This window comes from Nematolebias whitei, chromosome 19 (assembly GCF_014905685.2).
Source record: "Nematolebias whitei isolate Nwh7 chromosome 19, NemWhi1, whole genome shotgun sequence".
Classification (NCBI taxonomy): domain Eukaryota; kingdom Metazoa; phylum Chordata; class Actinopteri; order Cyprinodontiformes; family Rivulidae; genus Nematolebias; species Nematolebias whitei.
Genome location: NC_056516.1, coordinates 22987328 through 23011188, shown reverse-complemented (window position 1 = coordinate 23011188; position 23861 = coordinate 22987328). Strand labels below are relative to the sequence as shown.

At 37.4% G+C, this 23861-nt stretch overlaps 1 protein-coding gene across 1 annotated transcript in view; it reads left to right on the top strand.

The window, feature by feature from the left end:
• gabbr2 (gamma-aminobutyric acid (GABA) B receptor, 2) overlaps positions 1 to 23861 on the top strand; it is a 164471-nt gene that overhangs the window by 62197 nt on the left and 78413 nt on the right. The window contains exons 4-7 of the mRNA XM_037693673.1: positions 11368 to 11469; positions 17499 to 17564; positions 18610 to 18798; positions 19967 to 20209. Of these exons, the coding sequence (XP_037549601.1) occupies positions 11368 to 11469; positions 17499 to 17564; positions 18610 to 18798; positions 19967 to 20209 (600 nt within the window). The remainder of the gene's footprint in view (positions 1 to 11367; positions 11470 to 17498; positions 17565 to 18609; positions 18799 to 19966; positions 20210 to 23861) is intronic.

The window sequence follows — 23861 nt, the reverse complement described above, 5'->3', positions numbered from 1 at the left end:
AGTGTACCGTGAGAAGCTGAGATCGGACGGAGCGTGCAATTTCTGGTTAAACAGATTAAATTTCCCTCACATATTTCCTCTGTAAGATAAATCTCAATTTACTCTTAAACTCACCTCTCTCTCATAAATCAGTGCAGATATTTTTAGAAATATCTGAAGCAAAGTCCTCAAATCACCGCCGAGTGATTTGAAGTTCATTATTTGTGAAACTGTCTGTTATTATTTTCATATTTTGCCAAATTAATGTAAATGTTTGATGTTAAACTTTGATTCTGAAAATAAATGATTCCATTCATTTGATGGGTCAAAGGTAATAACGTCTCTTGTTCGCATTCCTTTAAATTCAATGCACGGCATTTACAGTCAGAAAAATGAAGAACTCGTGAAAAGTATGCATAAATATATATCCATATATTTGTCATACAACAAGTGACACGTATCTCACGTGACTCACTACACTGCATTCCATCTGTTCTGGGATTTAATGTCCCTTTTTCATTAAATAAGCAGAATCCAGTTGAGAGTTTTAGAGCTGGGACGAGTAATCTGTTAAAAGATGAGCAATGGTATGCTGCATGTGATGACTCAGCACTTCTCACTATCACTCTTATTGTGGCAGCTGAAATATATTTTAAAGCCAACAAAATTACATTTGTATATTCTGGGTGTTGTAGTATGAGGGAGTTCTGGCTCTGACCACGTTATTTTACAGCATTAAGCTTTAATGTACTAATGGCCTGTCCAATCATGCTGAACAAACAGCTCTGACTAGTCAGAACATTAAAAAAAGACTTGTTGGTTGATAGATTCATTGACTCCTCTAGGCTGCGAGGGTCCAAGTCTGGTGGGTTAGGCTTATTTTTTCACAGACCTCATCAGATTAGGGGGTTTGGAGTCCAGAATAACACCTCAGTGCCCGTTGACACCACTGACACATCAGGAAATACTAGACTCCGTACAAGAAGCTGGAAGTGAAGCCAGAGCATGTCCAGTATCCCTACAGACTGTTATCACTGTTTTTCTTGTTATCTACCTGGATGATTGAGCTTACAACCCTTTTTCTGTCCCTACAGAATAGTTCCAGTTCAAATTTTATGTCTTGCTGTCACCATATAAAAACAAGTAGGTCAGATATGTTTAACTACAATTAGTTGTTTCATGCTTAAAAGAAAGGTCGTGTAACACTATGAGTGTGTGAGGGGAAGTAGGCGGGACTTAAAGTCCCACATCGCTAGTGAGCAGACTCTGGTTCCAAAAAAATACAGCATGGCACCTCCTATAAAGCAGGTCCTGCTGGAATTCAGTTCTCAAGAACAAGCGAAGGCAGAGACACGTGGTCTAGTTTTAAAATACGTTTTTGTTCTACTCGAAAACAGTTTTTCTGAAAACTTGAACTGTTTTTTGTTTTGAATGTGTTTCCACCTTGCGACCACAGGAAAACATTTTAGAAGGCCTAAAACAGTACAAACCGTAACGAAAACAAAAGTTTTTGGTGTATTATTGTGGCAGTATTACAGCATCACATACAGGTCTGGCATAGTTACTTACTGCAACTTGTTGGGTTGTTTTCTGTGTTTCCGTGTGGATATAAACAGCAGTGCCATGTTTACAAGGATATTTTTAGAAATTAAAATTTAAAAATTTGTTTTTGAAAACCTGTTTTGTTGTGTGGACAAGACCTCAATTCTTTGTCCAACTCAATGAGCCATCCCTAGTCCTCCTGTTACGTGAGGGGTATGACTGGTTTGCAAAAATGTTTAAGTGGACAGCAAGTTATCCATGTATGTGACAAGATGCAGGTTTTATCAGAAGAAAATACAACATAATTTGCAGTGTTTTTACTCCATCTGCTAGTGGACCTAATATTATGGCTGACAGTGCAGCGCATCAATCCAAATCGTATTAATCCAAATATTTTGCTCAAAACATTGGAAATTAAAAATAATATTAATCCACAATGGTGGCTACATTTAGAAACAGGCTTTAATTACACCTTTAGATTATGACACACAATAATGACATGACGCCACAAAAACATGGCAAAGTTTCTGTAGTTTTAAAACATAAAATTGTAGGGAAAAGAACATAATGTGAGGATATGCTCCAAGCCTTGGTTGAAAACATTCTGCTCAGCAGCTAAGCGGGTGGGATATGGAAAAGGGGGTGTGTATAATAAGTCTCAGTGCAAATCTCAGGGAGACCAAATCCCTTTATCGCTCTCTTCCTGAAAGCACCAAGGGGCTTAGGACAGGAGGAAGACAGACAGCCAGATTTAATCAACCTGCCACAAGATTGGCCTCTAATCCTCATTTACAAATATGCAAGCATCAATTCTTCACTTCAGGATTCATGCAATCCCCCTTTCAAGTTTAAAGCTTACTGTTGTTTTTTTTACATTTTTTCCAAAATTTCAGCATCTTTCACCTCGCTGTTGAGAGTAAACTTATTTGCGATCTGCATTCTATTTATGGTCTGTAATTATATTGTGTGTATATATATATATGTGTGTGTGTGTATATATACAGTATAATTTGAACCAGTGACCTCGCTGAGAGGCATCAGCTCTACCAATTGCACCAACGTGCCACCCCAACACAGAAACAAATACAAACTAAACACACAAAACACAGATTATGACACTGATAGAGACATAGCTGCCAATCAACCTTTATATGAATTACATGCAATACTTTATTTTCTAAGTTGCTCAAATGTTTTTATATTTATTAGATTTGCTCAAAAAAAATTTCTCTCCACCAGTAACTATTTGTGATATTTTTTTTTTTTACCGAGTATCACTTTAATCCAATCATACACATTCATGTCTTTCTTTAGCTCATTATAGTCTTATTCATGTTTCTGTAACAATCCCTTATGCTTGAATTTTTAGTGTATAAAACATTTCTTTAGCTGATATTTTAAAGTTGTTTTTTTCCCATTTAGCAGGCCATGTTGGTCTGAGTATAGATCTTCCTTGATGCGTTCTTTTTCATTCAACCTTTATTTAGACAGGTAAATCCCATTGAGCCTCGAGGTCTCATTTACAAGAGAGACCTGATTTCAACAAAGAATGATGACACCAATGGACAACAGCAACAACAATAAACAGTTATAAAAAGTCATACAGATTATTATTTTTTGTTTGTTTTTAACAAATAGGATGGCTAAAAAAGAAAAGTAACAAAAAAAACAGCTAGATTCTAAGGTGAATGTAGAAAACTAAAAACAGGAACATGTCTGCATTGGTCCCTGCCAGGAGTGCAACAGATTCTTAAAGCCACTTAGAGAGGTCAAGGTCGAGAGCTTCAAATCTTTTTTGTAAGATATTAAATTATATCTTCAGCAGCTTTCTCATTTTGTTTCTAGTTGCTTCAGATTTTATGCACAGCTGAATTTTTTTTGCTACCCTGAATGTTAATTTACCTCCTTGAAAGAATTGTCTAATCCTTTCCGTTGTTTGAAGTGACAGGTGTCTTGACGGGACCATGTTTTCTGTCAATCAGCAGCTGCAGGAACTCATTAAGGACGGCCCTTTTTCAAGGGGGGTCTTGAGCTGTAGTTTTTCATGCTTTCTGGAGGTCTTTCAAATGTTTTTTTCTTTGAACTACAACTACATAGTCACTCATTCACAGTCTAGTCCTTATACTTGATCATTTTAAGGAGTAAATGTGTATAATTTGCTTTTTATAAGCCACTTAAAACCGATCTGACACATTCAAGCGTTGTAAAAGGAACTTAAGGAATAATCTATTGATTTTTAAACGTATCAAACTCAGCAAAAGACCTATTTAAAGTTTAAATTAGTAAAACTTTTATACATCAGGAATGTTGTCATACAGCAACCTGTCGCAAACGAAAGACTTGTTCCAACTTCAAATAACTAAACTTAACAAAACAAGATCAACCAAATCCCCTTTCTCTTGCTAGAGATGTTTGAACTTTTATTTTTTCACAATTTTTAAAAAAGTCCCTTTGAGATCTTTTTCATTTGCTGTATTTCTTAGACCTGCAAATTCTTCTTTTGTCCTTGAGCAGTGCTGATTCCCACAACTTTTGGGAGAAACACATTGGACATCATGCCAAGTTTTTAGTTAATAGCTCCCCGGGAATCCATTTTCTTAGTGCAACAAACATTAATTCATGCCTGTCAACACTTTTATTTGTCCTGTTTTAAAAGATGCAACTACAGTGTTGCTAGAAAATGTTTGGCACAGTATTTGCAAAACTTCTTTGGGCTTTTTTCTAACCTTTTGCACAGTTGTCTGTTGTGTGAAGATACAGGTGCTTAAAAACAAAAAAAATGCTTTCCAGCAGTTCAAGAAGTAAGCCCTGCACTCCAAAAGTCCTGAGAATCATATGAAGAAAAGTGTAGAAAGACTTGAGGGGAAGAAAATAAAGTTTGGCAACGTTAAGAACCAAGAGTTGGCTCAAGACTTTGTGTAGGGCCGTAGGTCTGTCCTTTCTTTTCTGTCCTCCCCCTGCTCATTGCGGTGCTCCCTGAGGTGCAACTCCTCCCAAGGTTAATGTTATGTAATGCTGGTTAAGGATTCAGTGGCTGGCACACCATCACACAAACAGCTACAGTACAGCTTCTCCTGGGAATGCAACCTGTAAGCTAAATTCATCCCGCCACTTCTATTTTTAGGCTTTGCTGAAAGACACACTCGGATACACACATCCTGTTTATGGATAGACATTAATGTTCCATTAATGGGGGGTGGGGTTGTGGTTTGTTAGAGTTGGAGATGAGTAAAGGGTAGGTATTTGCGAGTATTAAAATGCCTATTTACACAACGTGCGTGCACAGTCACACACAGAGCCATCAACATTATTGAAATTGTCAGGCAGACCTGGCTCAGGCAGGAACAGAGCAGCGATCATCAGTCAGTCAGATGACAGACCTGACGGAGAGCAGGATTAGGACTCTGTCCTCTGCCCGGCTCATTCTGCGCTCCACCCTTTAATTATACTACGATCATTGATAAACGCAGCAGTTTCAGCACCCACTCGGCTGCAGTTCCATTTTTTTCTCCATTTTACACATGGCTTTCTCTAAAATTAACTGAACTCTGCCTTGTTGGTGCGTTTTGCTGGTTTTCCATAGCAACCAGCTTCGAGCCTTTTATAAACAGCCACGCAACGATGAGTAAAAACTCTACAGAACTACTTATTCATGCCTTTGTACGGCAAGTGTAAGGCTATGAGAGGAAGCAATGTGGGCACTCATTTGTCATGCTAGTTTTGTAAAAGCACTGGACGGGTATTGTGGACTGAACGCTGGGATTAGCATGGTGATTAAAACAACAGTGTGGTGCACAGTATGAAAGAAAGGTCTGGCATTAACACGGCAGACTGGGAAATGTGTAAAACTACATAGGAGGTGAGGTTGTATAATGACTGTAATGCTATAATAAATAATGTTAGAATAAAAATTTAAATGTATTATTAATTTTCTCCACAGAAAGATTGGTACGTTCCATGAAGGTTATCAAAGTCAAAGTCAACTTTATTGTCAAAACTGCAGTATGTACAGGACATACACAGGATTTGAAATTTCATTACTCTCAGACCCCTGGTGCAACAATAACCATTAAAACATTTAATAAACATTAGCATAAAATGATTGAATAAAAGTATGATATTATCCTAAATTGTAAGTATAGGAGTATAAATATAAAAAGTATAATTAATAGTAAAGTGACAAAGCATTATATGAAGTGAATGTACCAAGTATATGTATGAAGTCCTTGATATTGATATAAAGGTAAAGTAACGTATGCACTAGTAAGGCTAGTATATATATATATATATATATATATATATATATATATATATATATATAGAGAAAATATAATATATATATAATATATAAACAATGGGAGATGCAGGAATTACAGTGTTGGTGTGGAAAGGCATCTCCTTCCATCTTTTATATTTTATGTTGCTAGTTCTGATTTGTGACTGATACGATACATATGTTGATTGTCTAACAGTGACATAATACGTACAATAAACTGCAGAAATTAATACAACACAGTGTTTTTGTGTACTTTGACATCTGTGTGTACATGCATGTATGCTCAGGTCCACAGCAGGATTATTTCTATTCTCTATTTAATGCTGGGGATTCCCAGGCTGCCCCAAACCATGGTGGATGTTTACTATTACACTGAGAGCAACTCGCTTCCCCCCCTCTAATACCAGTCCTTTTCAATCCATCTGTCCCCTCCGATTCTCTGCTTGTGTGTAACTCCCATCGTCCAGCAGCATACAGATGTATCGCTCCTTTTCCATCTTTGCTGGAGAAATATAAAATGAAACAAATGAAAAAAAAAATAATTTCTTCATGCGAAAGTTTTTTTCTATGAAACTGAAACACTTCTGCAAGTCATACAATGGCTGTTTTTTTTTTTGTTCTTTTTTTTTTAACGATTCCAACATGTTGCTTCAGTGGAGCTTAACTAAACACCTGGGTAATGAGCAGCCATTGCTTCTTTTATCAGGGGTGTTTCCTTTCTAAGATTACATCAACCAGATGTTTTAGATTAGCGCTCAAACCAACACAACATGACATTTTACCTTGTCTACACCAGCAAACCCAAGTGTTTCCCAAGAATAACCAGGTCGTATTGATCCACTCTGGCCTTCCTGTTGGTTCAGCTCAGTGAACGCTGAAGTGGCGGAAATGTCTGTACAAGAGTGAGTGATGTTCAGAGTGATTTAGGACTCTCTCCAGGGCACACGAAGTCGAGGCGATTATGATGGCAGACATCGAGACAAGAGGGAAACAACAACTTACTCATTGATCTGAAGGACGTGACAAACTTATTCAACAACACAGTGTTGTCAAATAATAGTGTTGTACACTAAAAAATATTTTTAATGACTTAAATATGAGTGTCAGAATAACACTAACATATTGAGTGTATTTATTCTTGCTGGTTGAATGTAAATATTATCTTCAAAGTAACTTTCTGAATAAAAATAAGTCATAAGCAGTCAACAGGATCATTTAGATTTTATTTATTAAAAGATTTATGTTATTTTAAAGTAAGATTTGCGTATTACCAAAAGTGCAACTATTTAAAAAAATAAACAATTTTTTCCACCGTATAAGTCGCATCAGTCCAAAAATGTCTAATACAGTGGAAAAAAAAACATAAATAAGTCACTTCGCTGTATAAGCTGCATCTATTATGCGTCGCCGCTGACGCGTCATGTTTGTTACGTGTCACCACTGACCACCTGGAAACATGGGCCGGTGTTGTGCCAAAAATCGATTGGCTGCCTAAACGGCGGCCGTAGGAACGTGCACAGGAGGACTTTAGCAAGAATTTAATAAGATTAACACTTGCGACTTATACAGCGAAAATACAATAATAAAAGTTTTCAATTGAAGTAAGTTTTGTCTGGTTTTCAGTAGGGATGCATGATATTGTCGACATGGTATCAGTATCGGCCGATATTAGTTTTAAATATCGGCTATAGGCCATTCCATCAAAATAACTCAGATATAAAAGGTGCTTATCTGTCTGTCTGTCTGTATATATTTATACTTTGTATATAAGGTGCTGTTTGTATGACAACCCAGTGACAAGGATACCTGCAGAGTTATGACGTCATGCGCGCCGTTGAGTTTAGATTTGTGAAAATTTACAAACTTGCACTGTTTGAGTGTTGTCATTGTGTTCGAGAGAGCAAATGTCATGAATACATTTGACTTTAAACATAATCCAAGTTGAAGTGTTACATCATTTTCAGCCCCCTTTTTGACATCTGCATTTGGTAGCAGCCAAACTGACAAAGACCATGCAGAATAATGCAGTATTTTAATTCTACAGCAGAGAAAGCTATGTAGTCTATGTAAGTAGGTCTAGGGCAAAAATATCGGTATTGGTATTGGTTATCGGCCAAATAAGTTTTTACATATTGTGTTGGATGTCGGCCAAAAATTCAATATCGTGCATCCCTAATTTTCAGACATGAATGCTTTTTGATACTTTCAATGATTAGTCATCCATAAAACCTTGGACCAGTTGGAAGAGTGACAACAAGAGCAAATACAAAAAGGTGAATGAAAATAATGCAAAGATAGACACGTTCAAAATAACAACTTTTTTCCATTAAAAAAATAATTAAAAATGATAATAAACGTTGAATGAATGAATAAATTTAGCCTTAAAAGAATATAAACACAAGCCTTTTTACTTTGTCTTGTTAAAGACGCTCCACTTGTATTTTTACATTTATCCAACAAGTATGTTTTGAGTACTGCATAGGCATAAATTTGAAACTCTCTTCATTAACATGAAAATTTGCCTTTTGACAAAAATAAATTAAAAGTTTCTCTCCTGCCAGACGATTGGGGCTTTTGTCAGCCAACATAAAACAAATATATTGAAGCCGTTTAAGAGCTATGGATAAGGCACTCGGTCAAAAATAGGGCAAACACATAAGACCTTCTTCAGTTCGCTGTTCTGTGTTGTCACTGCCAACTATGCTTGGCACGCACATTTGAGAACAAATACCCTCTGATGTTTCAGCTCATCCCGAGTGCCAGGCTCCTGTGTGTGAGCCGAGAGACTGATGATGCCTACAGGGCACAGCCCGAGGAAATCTGAAACATTTGATCCCAGACAGAATTACATGTCATCACTGAAGCCCAGCACAAAAAATAAATAAAATAGAGACCTTCACATTGCAAACACTTATTTTTATCTAATTGTAGTGTTTAGGGTTTGTCAAGGCTGGGATAGTGTGCATGATTGCTCATAAGCTTGCAACAACACAGGTTAACTTTTTTTTTTTTTTTTTTTTTGTATGTCAACTGAAAATGTCTTGTGCACAGAAGAAGCACACAAGCCCCACCAATCATGGTGCAGAATGTGTTTGTGAGGAAGTAGGAGTGATAGATGATAAAGCACCTCCGGCTTACCGTCCCTGTGGGACACCTGCTCTATTCTTCTTCTTCTCTGATCGCATTACTCTCTCCATCCCACCGAATCAATGAATCAAAACAGACATACGGCTGCTGCGGATACATCAGCCAGCCAAGATGTGCAACTAAAATAATTTCAAAGCTGCATTGGTTCATCTTTGTCTTGATCTGTGATAAACCAAATGTGTGTCCATGTAACACATGCGCACAGTTTTTATTGTGAAAATAGATTTTATTGGTGAAACTGAGTCAGACCAATAGGATGATAGTCTGGGTGTGTCACCTCGTGCATTTCTTCCACTGTGCACATCTTTCAAATTTTTATACACCATGCCCTTTTCAGGCAGGAGGTTGAGGAGTATTAAGTATTAACACTTTATCTGTGTTGTTGATTTCGTGCCTTTAAGCTGCTGTATTCATACCCATCTGCTCACTACAGACTCATGTTCAGGCTGCTGTTTAATAGACCATATTATTTTACATTATTATAGTTTAGCGTATATCTTAGGTCTTTGTGTACTGTTTCTTTTTATACTTTATATTTTTGCTATTTTGAGGTGTAGCTGGGACCTTGATTACACAGTTTTGTTCCACCTCATGTACCACATGTGATGCAAACAACAATAAAGAACCTTGAAAGGCAGAGGTATTAAGGTGTAGTCTCAGTCGTCAGTTCCATTCCACGTGAACTGTCTCTTTTCTCGGCCATAACTTCTGTGATCCGCTCAAGATAACTTAAATATAACTTTATTAGACAAAGAGTTGTGTACACTTTTCAGCAGCTTCAAGGTCAAGGCCACAAATTAAGGTCAAAGGTTATACAAGGCCTTTGTTTGTCCAGGCCGTTGCCATAGATTTCTGTATAATAGTTGGTCAGTGAGTATGTAATGTGCCATATACTGTACTCTTGGGGGTTTTTTGGGTAGGGGGCTTGGCACAGATAAGCATATTTCTGTTTCCTTCAGTATTTTCTGTTTATCTAAGCATGAAAGTGTAACTTATATATAGCTTATTTGCATTTACACATTCTGAAAGTTGGATGAATATGTAGTGGTGCATAGGCATCAAATCGTTTTAAATTAAAGGCTGAATTTCTCTTAAATGAACCTCCTTTCATGCCAGAGTTTTAGACCAGGATCATTGTATAAGAAGAAATGAGAGCTGGTACCGTTTTTATAATAACTAAAAAATGTATTCATGTGAGATCTCATGCAATATTGCAAGATTTCAAGCTCAGAGGCTGTGGTGGGAATTCAATTCAACCTTTATTTTTACAGGTTAGTCTCATTGAGCCTCAAGGACTCATTTACAAGAGAGACCTGTTTTAAACAAAGAACACAGATGACAACAGTAGACAATCATAAAAAAGCATATAAAATGAAAAGTAAATGGAAGAAATTATATATATATATATATATATAAAACAACTAAACAAAATAACAGCTACATTATAAAACAATGTGAAATACTAAAAATGAGTCCAAATGAACATTTTGACTCCAGCAGTTGATGCTAAAGTTTTAAGCATAAATCTTACACAAAGTGTGGCACTACGTGTTGTGAATGACTTTCAGCTACAACCACAGCAAATTTTAGCACGTCTGTAAAATTGACTGATATACAGTTGTTTTTGTGTTTTATAAGGTAGGTTTTATGAACGGAGACATGTGAGGGGAAAATGTTCTTGAAAATTTGCTCCAGATTTTTGCTGTCATTCACGAGCCACCGAATAAGACCATCAGAAAATAACGGAGTGAAACTGTGTGTAAATACAGCTCGGCGAAGCATTTACTGCGACCAAGTCTGCATGCTGATGTGTTGCTTTTTCATGTCTTTTCCAAGATGTTGCTCACCCGTCAATATTTTTGTATACATATAGTACTGATACTGACACAACAACATCTGAGAGCCTCACCGATGATTCTCAATGTGCTGTTATCAAAGCAGAACTGGTTCCACATCATATTCCATCATGTCTGTTGAAATCCCACTTCTTGCTCTGCTCAGATTTCTCTCTGTCATATTTTTAGCTGGAAACACATTTTCAGTTCAGAGCTCCCACAGTGAAGCCCATGTGCGAACAGTAGTCGTGTAGAAACATGGAGTCTAATTTTCTGTGCTTTTGTTATGGCCCTTTTTGGTGTTCATGTGTAAAAAACACTAGATTCTTCCTCTGAACCTCACGTTTGATTGGAAAAATCCCTAATTCTGAATTACAGGCTTCAGAGTGTCAATCTTCAAACTAATGAGTGGCATCAATATATTCTATGGTTTGGATTCCATTGCCATGACATTTCTGATGCATTGTGAAACATTGCAAGTAGTTCTGTAAAACTAAAAGAATGTATCATAGATCTTAAAAGTTATCAGTTGTTCTACTTCTGTTTTTACTTACTTTCTTCCCTTTTCTTCATGTCTTGCTCTCTCAGGTGAGGAATGATCTGACCAATGAGCTGGAGAAAGCAGACATTCAGATTGCAGACACAGAAAGCTTCTCCAATGATCCCTGTGTCAACGTCAAAAAACTCAAGGTTAGTAAAGCAGATTTGTGAGTCTTTCAAAGTATAACATGCATTTAAAAGGGGATTACTTTCTTCCCCCTCTTGTTGTTTGAAGAGGAACAAGAGGTAAATGAGAATGATGTGATATTCTGATTTTTGCTCAATAATCCAGGTAGAAAAATCCAACACCGTAAAGTCAGGTCCTCTTTTTGTTGAACTTTTGTTCTGTTGAGTCTATTATTGTCACTGTTGAGTTAGTTATTTAGCATGAATCAGGATATTTCGAACCACTTTGGCCATGACTGCTTCAAACGAGTTGGCGAGGGAGAGAGCGGACTCCAGAAACCATCTGAGCACCATTAAACTGGTTGGCCCACTATGTGAAGGTGCTATTTATAAGACTGAGTTTGTTGTGGCTCCTTGGACTGATGAAATTTTATAGATGAAAGATGAAACATTTCAACAAAAAGAAACAGGCCAGAGGACCTGACTTGACTTTGTTGGACTGATGTGAGTTCATTAAGAAGGTACGTAAATTCACTGTAAAAATTATATCAAGCTAGCTGAGATGATACATTTTGTGGACATTTTGTGGAAAAGTTATGAACAATTAACATCTTACCTGTTGTAAATAGCTTTTTGAATGGCCTCAATTTGGAAAAATTGAGTTAATTTACTGAACTGACAAGCTAACAGCTACTCTGAGCAAGTTTCCCAACAGTTCAAGGGGAACACAACTTTATGAGCCTGCACGCCACCCTTAGTTTCACATTACATGGCTTTTCTAACAAAACATTTTATTCCTGCTTTATTCCTACTTTTATTCCTATATTTTACACTGCTTTGTCTGCTTGCACAGTTCCATGTTAATATTGGTTTAATAAAGAACTGACAGTGTTGTGAAGGTTAATAAACTATATTCACATGGACTGCATAAAAAAATATACTCAATGTTTTAAGATGGCAGCATTTAACTTTGGTCTTGGCCTTGCTCAGACTACCTATTACCGTACTTGCTGCCGTATAAGTCGCATCTATTATGTGTAACCATTTAAGTGTTGCATTTTTTAGGCATCATCGCTAAAAACTCAGAAATGTGGGCCGGTGTTGTGCAAAATATTGCTTGGCTACCAAATGGCAGCTGCAAGAGCGTGCATGAGAGCACTTTAACAAGAATTTAACAAGACTAACACTTAAAAACAATTATTTGTTGGCTTGAAATTATAGTAAAGGTGTGTCTCGGTCTAACTTTTCCTTAATAAATGGACTTTAATGGTCAAATCAGCTGCATTTCGCCTGGGCGGTGCAGCGAAATGCAGCTGATTTGGCGTTTGATCCAGGAGTTCTGGAGCGAGGCGAAGGTGGCTTGGTATGGCAAGCCAAGTGTCTCATTAATAGCCACTTTTATCTATTAATGAAACACTTGGCTTGCCATATTACTTGAGTGCCCTCTAGTGGCTGAAAATGGTAGTGTTCAATATTTTCCATTTCAGAATGAATGAAATCGTCTGATCTCAGCCAAAAATTGGGTTATAAATATGAGGAAAAAACATAAATACGTTGCTTTGCTGTATAAGTTGCAGGCATGCTAATTTATGCAAAAAACTGCGACTTATACAGCAAAAATTACGGTAACTTATCGATCCTGTCAAAATTAAACCTAATTTCTCCAAAGTGAGGTAATTCAAAAAGCAAACTACGACACATAAGAGGTTTGTTTATAACGTTCTCATAGAACTGCACTGTAAGTTAAGCTGTAGCTTACATATATGTTGAAAGATTTGTGCATTTATCACCATCAGGTAGTGTGAAAAATAGCTCAGTCAGACAATTTGTGCTGGAGGAGAATAATGGCCAGAAAGAGAAATAGATATGATTGCAGAAATAATGTTCACTAGAAGGAGCAGGTCAATAAGATCGAGCTGAGGAGACATTGGGATGTATAAGAAACAGAAAGATAAGCGTTCCTTCCTAAAATATGTGTGTAATCTGCATGTTAAGGCCTGACATTTTAAGCTGACATCACCCATCTTGAATTAACGCTGAATATGCAAATCTCAGCGTTGCCTGAAAATCTTTTCAGAGGGTTTGGAAGGAGTGGGTGTGGGCCTCTGACACTCTGTGTGATCCACAAATAGAGCGCACACATCTGTGATATTCCAGCTGAAATATTCAAAATGCAGACAGGCATCACTGCTGCAGGGCTTCTTCACAGCTCGCTCTCGACGTTTCTCTGCTGCTTTCTGCCTTTTTCATTTTCTCCCTCGTTCCCCGCCTCGAGTTCCCTGCACAGGCTGGATTAAGAAACATTGATAAAACAAAGACAGGCTTCCATTTGAAATGAGCACACACACACACAGCAAACTTTATTTTCAATTTCTATAACTGTGCTCTTTATTATTTATCAGTATGAGCATAAAATATAAGCGTTGGCAGACATTTTGTAGACTGGGGTGTGTTATACTTTGCAACAACTTAACTGCCTGGGAGGCAGTTTAAGCAGCTTTACTTTACTAAAAATGGTTAAATTTAAATAAAGATACATTAATATATATAATAAATTAATTATTTATAACCAGTAGAGTAAGTGGTGTACTGGTTGTGGCCTCACTGTAAGAATAAAAAAAATGTAAATGCTTTTTTTGTCAAGTGTGCCTGTTGTCATTGGACATCTGTGTTTGTGTTTTTTCACCTAAAGTACAAAACGTTCATGTCGGGTTACCTGGATTTTATAAATTTCATGGAGGAATAAAACTGTGAGACAGTTTGTTTTTGTTAGGTTCATATTTGTAAAACTCACTCAGATACGACCAATTTAGTGTTTGATGAGCTTGACTGGGGCAGCCATGTTGAATCTAATTGACTCCAAATGTTAATCAGTTGTAGACGAACAGTGAGATATTTTGCTAACGGACACACGTGCAGGTAATTTCATGATCGCCTGCGCGTTTCATGGCGACGGGATAAACCTGTTGGCCCTGACTTATGACAAGTGGAAATTTATTTCTCTTCACACATTATTCTCACTCGTGCAGCAATTTTCACTCGCAACACTGACAATAAACTGAAGATTCATGTTTCACCATATGACTGTGTAATAAGTCACTACTCCTCACCACACTATTACACTCTACAAACGCATCAGTTGTGTTATGGGAATGACATATCTCTAACCTCCATGTCCTGCTTAAAATAGCCATGAAATCAACACTGTTTTACAAAAACAAAAGGGGTTTAGCATGTCCTGTGGCCCACATAGAATCAGCTCCAGATTCATGGCTTGCACTTATAATATCATTATAAGTTTGCCTATTTTATGAAAGTATTTTATTGAAACCAATAAAACTGCTAAAGCACCTCTGCTGATCCAAATCCCCAAACAGCACAAAGCCTGAGCAACAGCCTCACATCGATCAGCCTGCTTAAAGGACCAATCTATAAGGTTCTAGTGTTGTTTTCAGTCCAAGCTGATCTTTCCAATGCACAGTTTTCTTTTTTAAAGTAAATGCTAAATGGAATGTATATATCACTTTTCTATCTTATCAAGATACTCAGTGCTTTACAATACAATCTGTGCCCTCATTTACCCATTCATACAGCACTCTACTAGATCTATACAAAGACTAATCAGTGCTTTATCACATCCGCACACCAATGGGACACACATAGGAGGCAATGAGGGGTTCAGTGCCTTGCCCAGGGACACTTCAGCATGCTGCTGGTGGAATTGAATACCCAACTCTCTTACGGGAGGAGGACTGCTCTAACCACTCAGTCACAGCTGCCTCATAAAAAGTTAAATTAGTGATCATAATTGTTGTCGTATTTGTGACTTTTGTGATTTTTTTTCAGTAATCTAAGCCTTATTTTCAAGGTTTGATTTTATTTATTGTCCTTTGGATTTAGTTGTGTTTTCTTGGTTAAATCTATTGTGTTTCTCATGCCATAATTCATATATCCTCAGTAAGCCTCCCCAGTGTTTTTCCATTCAGCCTGCCCCTCACCTGTCCCCAATCAGCATCTCAACCCAGGTGTTTCCACTTCCCCTCTCACCCAGCTTGCTATTTAAATCATCCCTTGTCACCACCTTGCCGTTGGCTCATTGTTCTGCAAACCTATCAGAGGTCTCGGTCCTTTTCGTGCCTCCTCCCCTGCGTTATTTTGTAAGCTGTTGCTGCCACGTCAACCTTTTGTTTTTGTTCATTTAATAAATCCGTTTTTGTTTTCTTTCATGCTGCCCGTGTCTGCCCGCACTTGGGTCTAACCACACCGAACCGTGATAACCACGCGTTCGTCTGTACAAATTAAAAACACAATTTCATCCTGCATGAGTTAATATTTATGCCACACAGCGGTCATCACAATGAAATTGCTGACGTTGAAGCAACAAAATCTCAATCAAATTTTCATCATGCTCATAAAAGACCAGTGATGTTCATCTGTTTGTGTTTAATAATCCTTAACGGTGCCTTATTGGGATTATGTGGTGTATATTACTCGCACACATTAAGCACAATTATAAATTGACAAATAACCCAGTTATGGATAAAGCAGCGGAGGCTTCCCCTCTTTGAAAACAATAATTGTTACAGTTACATAAAAGCTTGAGCAATGAGGGTAATTCAGGGCTCTTTAGTGCCCCCAGTCTGGCTGTAGCACACCAACACAACACACTGACTTGTGCCCTTGCCTACAACTATAGTGTTTTCATTTTGTTGCCGGGCAGGCTGGGATTCTTACTGAGCCCGTGGCCCTCGGACATAGCTGGAGTCATTTGGGTTAAGTGCCTTTCCTTCAGGGAACAGGCGTATTACTGAGTCGCCACCGGCATGTCTGCCTCCCCCAAATACACATTCACCAACACAAGAAAAGGACACAAAAGCACATCCGGAATTAAATTTAGAGCTTATACCTGACATTCTTGGGCTTCTACCGATATTTGTGTTTTGTGAAGATGCTAGAGTCGACGATTGGAGAGGATTATATACAAAAAGGCCCTCAAGAGTTTCAGTAGTGACTCTGATGTAACCAGGAGAGAAGTGTTGGGATTAAGATGACAGTGATTAGTTGGCCCCTCTGATCTGAGGGTGCATGACATTTGGTGAAGCCTGGAGGATGACTTCATGAACTGTGTTTCTAACTGGTTCTAATATCTAGATAGGATAGCACAGGTTTGATCAAATTACTGCTGGTGTTTGAACCTTTTTTTTTTTTAACTTGTCTTTGTGTAACTTTTCATTATAAGTCAGTCTTCAAAAAACTCAATCTCTTAGAAATATGTTGTTGTTTGTTAGTGTATCCGGTCTGATGTAGATTCATCCAATCGGTGTATGTATTTCCACATGTATTTTGTTTACTTGTATGCATTTCTGTGTGCACATGTTCAGGACTGCACTCAGCCCACTAAAAGGCATGGTCCCACATTTGATTTCTTTCTATTTACCACTCGCAAACATGCTGAATTTCCACCCAGGGAATCTGAATTATTTACCAAGTCATTCACCGGGCCATGTTGTGTCCTGAATCCCCAAGCTAATCTGGGCTCTTCAGCCTGGTTGGTGTGTAGTTCTACCCCCATATACTCTCTGTAATAATGCACTTTACAGTTTGATAATGCTTAGTTTTCTTTACTTCTGGATTTCCATTTAGGTCCAACATACTTGAAAAAAAATCAGCACGTGCAACGTGGTTCATTCTATGAACAGTAGTGTGATGTGACACAAAAATGGTTGATCCCACAGAGGTTTCAGTTTTTCTCTCATGGATTTATTGTCTGAATTAAAGTTCACAAGTAAAGGATATACAGCTTTTGTTTAGCTCCATTACCCAACATGCCCAGCATGCTTTGCAGCTTTACAGAAAGCACATTGTGTGCCATAGAAGAAAAAAAAAAAAAAAAAAAAAAAAGCAGCTGGTTTGAACTTTAAACAATTTTTGACCAATCAGAGCAGACTTGGTTTTAAGCCGGCACAAAATAAGTAAAAGTTAAGAAGTGCTGCCACACTTTTCTATAAAAGAAAAACATTTTTTGTTGACAAAACGTTTTTCTTCTTCTTCAGGACAACGATGTGAGAATCATCATTGGTCAGTTTGATGAGAACTTGGCCTCCCAAGTCTTCTGTTGTGTAAGTACTCAATTACACATTCAATTTTAAATGTTCAAAGTTCACACTTACTTAACGTCTTTTTAACATTGTTTAGGTTCTACAAAGCACATAAGCACCAACGTTCATGCATAAAACCATCCATCACATACATTCAAAGCTATTTCTTGTATTCAAGTTTGGCGTTTCTAGTTTTTTGGTCCTTTACACCTTTTTTGTTGACTTTTATTTACAAACTTATTTATAAATTTTATTTTTTATTTTTTTTGTATTTTACGTTGTGATAGAATGACTTAAGAGCACATTTGAAACGTAGGTAGACACACTGTTTAGGGTCAGTATAAATCAAACAGCAGAAGCATGAATATATTTAGACCACAATGCGTCCCAAAGTACTGACTTCGAGCACGCACATTAGTATCTGTAAAATGGTCAATTATGTATTTACACTCCGTACATTAATCTGTTAGCTATTTGCATAATGTAGGGATCCAGTGTTTATATATGGACAATAATACAAGGAAGGATTGGAAAATAAAAAACCCCAGTCTTTTAACTTGAAGACAATTATTCAAACATTGACCCATTAACATACTTTGGTGCGTCTTAGTTGGTGCATGTCCATGAGAGTGAAGGATTGTGGGTGTTCAGCAAACTTCGACAGACTTTTGATTGGTCCTTCATAAAGCTAACAGTGTGGAGATTTCAGACATGTCACTACTCATAGGTCAAACACCGCATGCCTGCCAACTGTCCTGATTTTGGGGGGTTAGCCCCAGACTTTGTCCCCACAGTCCCGTATAAAGGTTAGACGTCCCACATTGACAAGTGCTGGCTTGTTTTACCTGTGTTGATTCTCAGACCTAAGAATTTGGTAAAATACACTTCAAATGGCTGGAGGAGACTGAGGAGACTTTTTCAAAAATTTCTGGGGAGGCATGCCCTTTGAACCTCCTTGGATAGCTTTGTGTTGCTGGTGTTCTGTTTGTCCCTTATTGCCATCGTGTAACTTATCATGCTGTTTCATGGCTCTAACCTTCCCTTCCTTTCTTTTCACCTGTTCTAGGCGTATAACTTGAACATGTTTGGTAGTAAATACCAGTGGATCATCCCAGGCTGGTACCAACACAAGTGGTGGGAGCAGGCTAACACCACCAACTGCACGGTCAAGAAGCTTCTCACTGCCATGGAAGGATACATCAGCGTGGACTTCGAGCCCCTCAGTTCTCGACCAGTCAAGGGGATCTCTGGCAGGGTGAGGAACACCAGTTGGAATCTGAAACAGTTACAAACGAGTTTTAACCCTGTTCGTAAGTGAGGCGGTTTATTGAGAACTAAACTCAACCAACTTCAAATATCAGCTACTTACATAAATAAAAAATAAAGTTGGAAAAACAAAAGACCAGACATGAAAGCACCATTGTCCCAAATGCGTCCACCTAACTCCAGTAACTGTGCTGTTTCCCATACTTTCCATACTGTACCTCTGAACTGGTTTTCATATTGCTAATTGGAAATTTAATCAATTGTTGCCTTCAGATAAATGTAACTTTTTTAAACGTTCTTCTTTTTGGGTCATTATTCTAACTCTACCACATGTCCTAATAGTCATATTTCTTCTTGTACCCCATTGTCCTGGTCTTGTTCCTGCACAATTTCCACCCGTCCATGCACTTTTCCAAAACTTTTGACCCCTCTACCTCCATATTCTTTCTTCTTTCTCCCTCTTTTCATCCCAGCATGCTCAGAGAAATATTATCCAATGGTCCAGATACATAATTGCAAGTCTAGTGTTTAGATTGCAATACTGAATACACACCACTCCATTTTTCCTTGTCCACAACGGACAATTAAATTCCATTTCATGCAGCATCTGTCAAAAAATAAACGTTTCCCTTAATTCTCATATGGTTGTTAGAAATAAGAAACTGTACCCTTTCTTCAAATATGTTGCAAAAACAAAACAAAAAAAACTTACAAGTTCAGGTCAAGCTGGAGCAAAACAATCAAATATTTCAATAAAAAGAAAATGAGTACTGAAGTACTTCTGAATACGTTTTTACAACTAACTAAAGTTTGTCTTTTTATATGTTAGAACTTGTATTTTACTTTTTTTGTTTGTTTGTTTGTTTATTTATTTTCTAATGTTGTTTCTCTGTGGTTACATTCACACAGAAGAGCATCTGCTGAAATTTTTCCCATAATTGTTTTGAGAAAATTTATCTGTAGCTTCAAAACTTTGCTTCCAAAAGACATTTGTTTTCCTTATTTCCAGATGTGCATTCTTAGATTAGAAATTTCAAGGTTACAATAACAACGCCTTTGAAACGATGCGCTAAAGCATTTTTGTAGAAAAGCTTCATCATAAAAAAAAGTATGAAGAAAGTTGTTTTCTCAACTTCTTTGTCTTGCTCACCTTTCAGACCCCACAGGAGTATGAGATGGAGTATACCAGAGAGCTTCGGCAGAAAGGTGTGGAGGCAAGCAAGTTTCACGGCTTCGCCTACGATGGGATCTGGGTAATTGCTAAGACCTTGACCCGAGTTATGGAGCTGCTGCGGATAAAACAAAGGCAGAACATCTACCACAACTTCACAGTCGATGATCGAGAAGTAGGAAAAATGGTTCTGAATGTCATGAACGAGACGAACTTCAATGGAGTGACGGTAAGACAGACAGAAGTTTACAGTTTTTAATTAAAGGCCAACCATTCATGTAGGAATACATATCTGCCCTTCATGCCAGAGATTTAGACTAATATCATTTTTTGTTGACAAATAATAAAGTTTTAGCAGTTTTGAGTGCGCCTTGAAAATATTATGCATAATTTAGGCCTCAGAGTTTGTGTTGAAAATGACTAAACTACTACCGCATCAAATTTACCTCAATATCTCGAGTGTGTGTATATATATATATATACACATACATATATATGTATATATATATATATATATATATATATATACATTTTATTTGAAAATTATTGATTTTTAACAGTTTCATTAAAATCTGTCCTGAGGTTCGAGATATTTTGCTAACAAACAGAATTTACTCCGACAGTTTATGCTACAATTTTAAGCAAAGATCTTTGTTAATGAGTAGAAATTAAAATATATGATTTGAATAACCCTAAGCTATAACTAAATCAAATTTTAGCACAGAATCTGTAAAACTGACTGAATTTCAGCCATTTGTGTTTTCTAAGGTCAGCTGGCTGTGACTGGCATCTTAAATCAAGTTGGCTTTAAAAGTTAATCTTTTGTAGAAGTTCATCTATTGAATATTTTCTGAAAGTCTCATTAGAATTCATGCAATGGTTCATGAGACATTTTGCTAACAGACAGACAGGTTTGAAATCAGTTAATTGAAAATTTCAAGTAAGTACCTTACACAATCTTTTACTGCTAAAAGTATGTGTTGGGATTGAGTCTTAGATACAAATATGCCAAATCTTAGATCAATATCTGTAAAACAGAGTGAGTTATAGCCATTTAAGGCCAGTTGACTGCAGCAGCCATCTTGAATTGGCTGCTCATTACTTCAAACGTAATGAGTCATGGCTGTACACACATGAATTATTTTCTGCAAGTTTTATTAAAATTTGTCTATGATAATTGCAAACAGACAGAAACACAAGCACATAAAGACATGGACATAAATATTATTACAGTACCTGCCTTTTGGGGTCTGATGATAAAGCCATTACTTTGAAAATCATAAAAAATATAAATCATTCAGTGCATTTAGAGACACACTTAAAGTCAAACAATGCAGTGACTTAGTGCTGACCAGGATGGGGTTTTGTAAATTTATCTGTCAATATTCCACATGCAAACACTTAATGTAAAATGTTTTTGCGTGGAGTGTGTGAATGTCCCAATAACACAAAGGAAGGATTCAGTGCTCAGTAAACTGGACTCTTGCTTGCAGAGGTTACCCACTCATCCGCGCATCTGAATGAAGCTGAAAGTGATGTCATTTAGTGCAACAGACTCACTCTACTGCATTTGAGATTGATCCTGGTGGCAAAGCTAAAAGCTGTTTATGCACTTTATGTCTCTGTGTGTAGGTTTGTGTGTGTGTATGAATGGGCGTTCTTACTCTCGCCCTTCCTATTGAGCCGTTTAAGGATCTCCTGTTTCTCTGTAATGGCCACAATGTTATTAGAGTTGCATGCGGCTCCGTGCCTGAACAGTTGGCGTGGAGAGTGTTGTGTTCTACATCAGGACTTCACTTGCATTTTAGTATATTTGTATTCAAATGAGTTTACAAATAATCAGTGCAACCTGCAGCTGGTAATGCAAAAATAAAAAAATCATACGAACATTTACAAGGACCAAAGAACACCAAGTAAACTGATAAAAGCCTCTGTTTAGAAGTGGGGGAAAATCTATTTGATAAAGAATATCTTACCTGTGGTAGATGGCAATTTGAAAGACCTCAGTTTGAAAAAAAAGTTTAATTCCTAATGACAGAGAATTTTGCTTTCAATGCTATTATTTAAATTCATTTTTAAATAATAATGCTAATAAAGTCCTGATGTAAGCTTAATCATCCAGGTAAATAAATCACAAAAAAAGTTCAAACTGGTTATTTGGACTGATTTTTCTTGGTTGAAATATTTCGTCTTTCATCCATAAGACTCCATCAGTCTGAAGCCTGCCAACAAACTCTGTCATATAAATAGCACCTTTTTAAAGTGGTTCAAGCCATCCTGCTGTGGGATTCCATAAACTAGCTTTTCACATGTAAAAAGGGAACCATCAGTCTAAAAATTGATAATCGGTGGATAACAATCAATCGTTGGAGGCCTGATGGCCACTTGCTATTCACCGAAACAGCCTGAGAACAACCCAGCCAATATTTACCGTACTTTTCACTGTATAAGTTGCACCTTTTTTCATAAATTAGCATGCCCTGTGACTTATACAGCGAAGCGACTTATTTGCTTCCCCCCCATATTTATAACCCAATTTATAGCTGAAATCTGATGATTCATTCATTCTGACATGGAAAATATTGAACACTACCATTTTCAGCTGCTAGAGGGAACTCGAGTAATATGGCAAGAAGTGCCTCATTAAAAGGTAAAAGTGGCTATTAATGAGACACTTGGCTTGCCATACTAAGCCACCGTCATCTCGCTCCAGAACTCCTGGTCAAATCAGCTGCATTTCGCTGCTGCTCCCAGGAGAAATGCTGCTGATGTGACCACTGAAGTGCATTTATTAATGAAAAGTTCAGCTGAGACACACCTTTACTATAATGTCAAGCAAATAAATAATTGATTGTAAGTATTGTTAAATTCTTGTCAAAGTCCTCTCGTGCGCTCTCCCGCGACCACCATTTTGCAGCCAATCGATTTTTAGCACAACACCGGCCCACTTTCCAGGTGGTCAGCGGTGATGCGTAACAAACGCGACGCGTCAACGGTGACGCATAATAGATGCGACAAATACGGCGAAGCAACATATTTGTTTTTTTCCACTTTATTAGACATTTTTGGACTGATGCGACTTATACGGCAGTGCGACGTGTACGGCGGAAAGTACGGTACTCACTATGTTTTTATTATTGCCATCTACCTAAGGCAATGTTTTTGCCTGTTCATGTGCTTCTTTTTATTTGTTTGTCTGTAGCATTAGCAAAATATCTCATCAACAACTAGACAAATTTTAAAGACAATATCCATGTAAGAATTGGACCTACATGTATATTATCTACAACTCACTTACCTTTTACATTGCATGGGATTGCACACACAGTGATTTACCAGGTTGACCAAAATGGCAACAAAGTTGTAATTTGTCATCATAAGATGATCTTAGTTTGAAACTCCAGCCAGAAACATGGCAGGTGAAATTCATACCCTTAAGGCATTTAATTGAATCCTAACCAATGCTTGCTTTTTGTTATTGTTATAATTTAGTGTAATGTTACTGTAAAAAAAAAAGTGATGTAAATATTTCCACGTGTCATGTTTACATTACTAGTCTGAAAGCAATAGGGCGCTGTTTGCAAGCCGTTAGCACAGGCTGCGCTGCTGCAATGCACGTGATCTGCCTCACAGCGAACATCCCATAAATCAAACGTCACCTTTCAATCTGTCTGTTCAAGCTGTTAAAGCTACAAGATTCCTATCTTGCCCTCTGTCATATTCATGCCATACATCCACGGGTTATTGTGTCAAGTAGCTACATTTATTACATAATGAATCGACAGTGGCCATGGTAAATTTAGTCAGAGTGTGCACATAATAAACAACGTTAAACAGTGGCATTGCATTATAATTAAACATGTCTTTGTTCCAAAACCTTT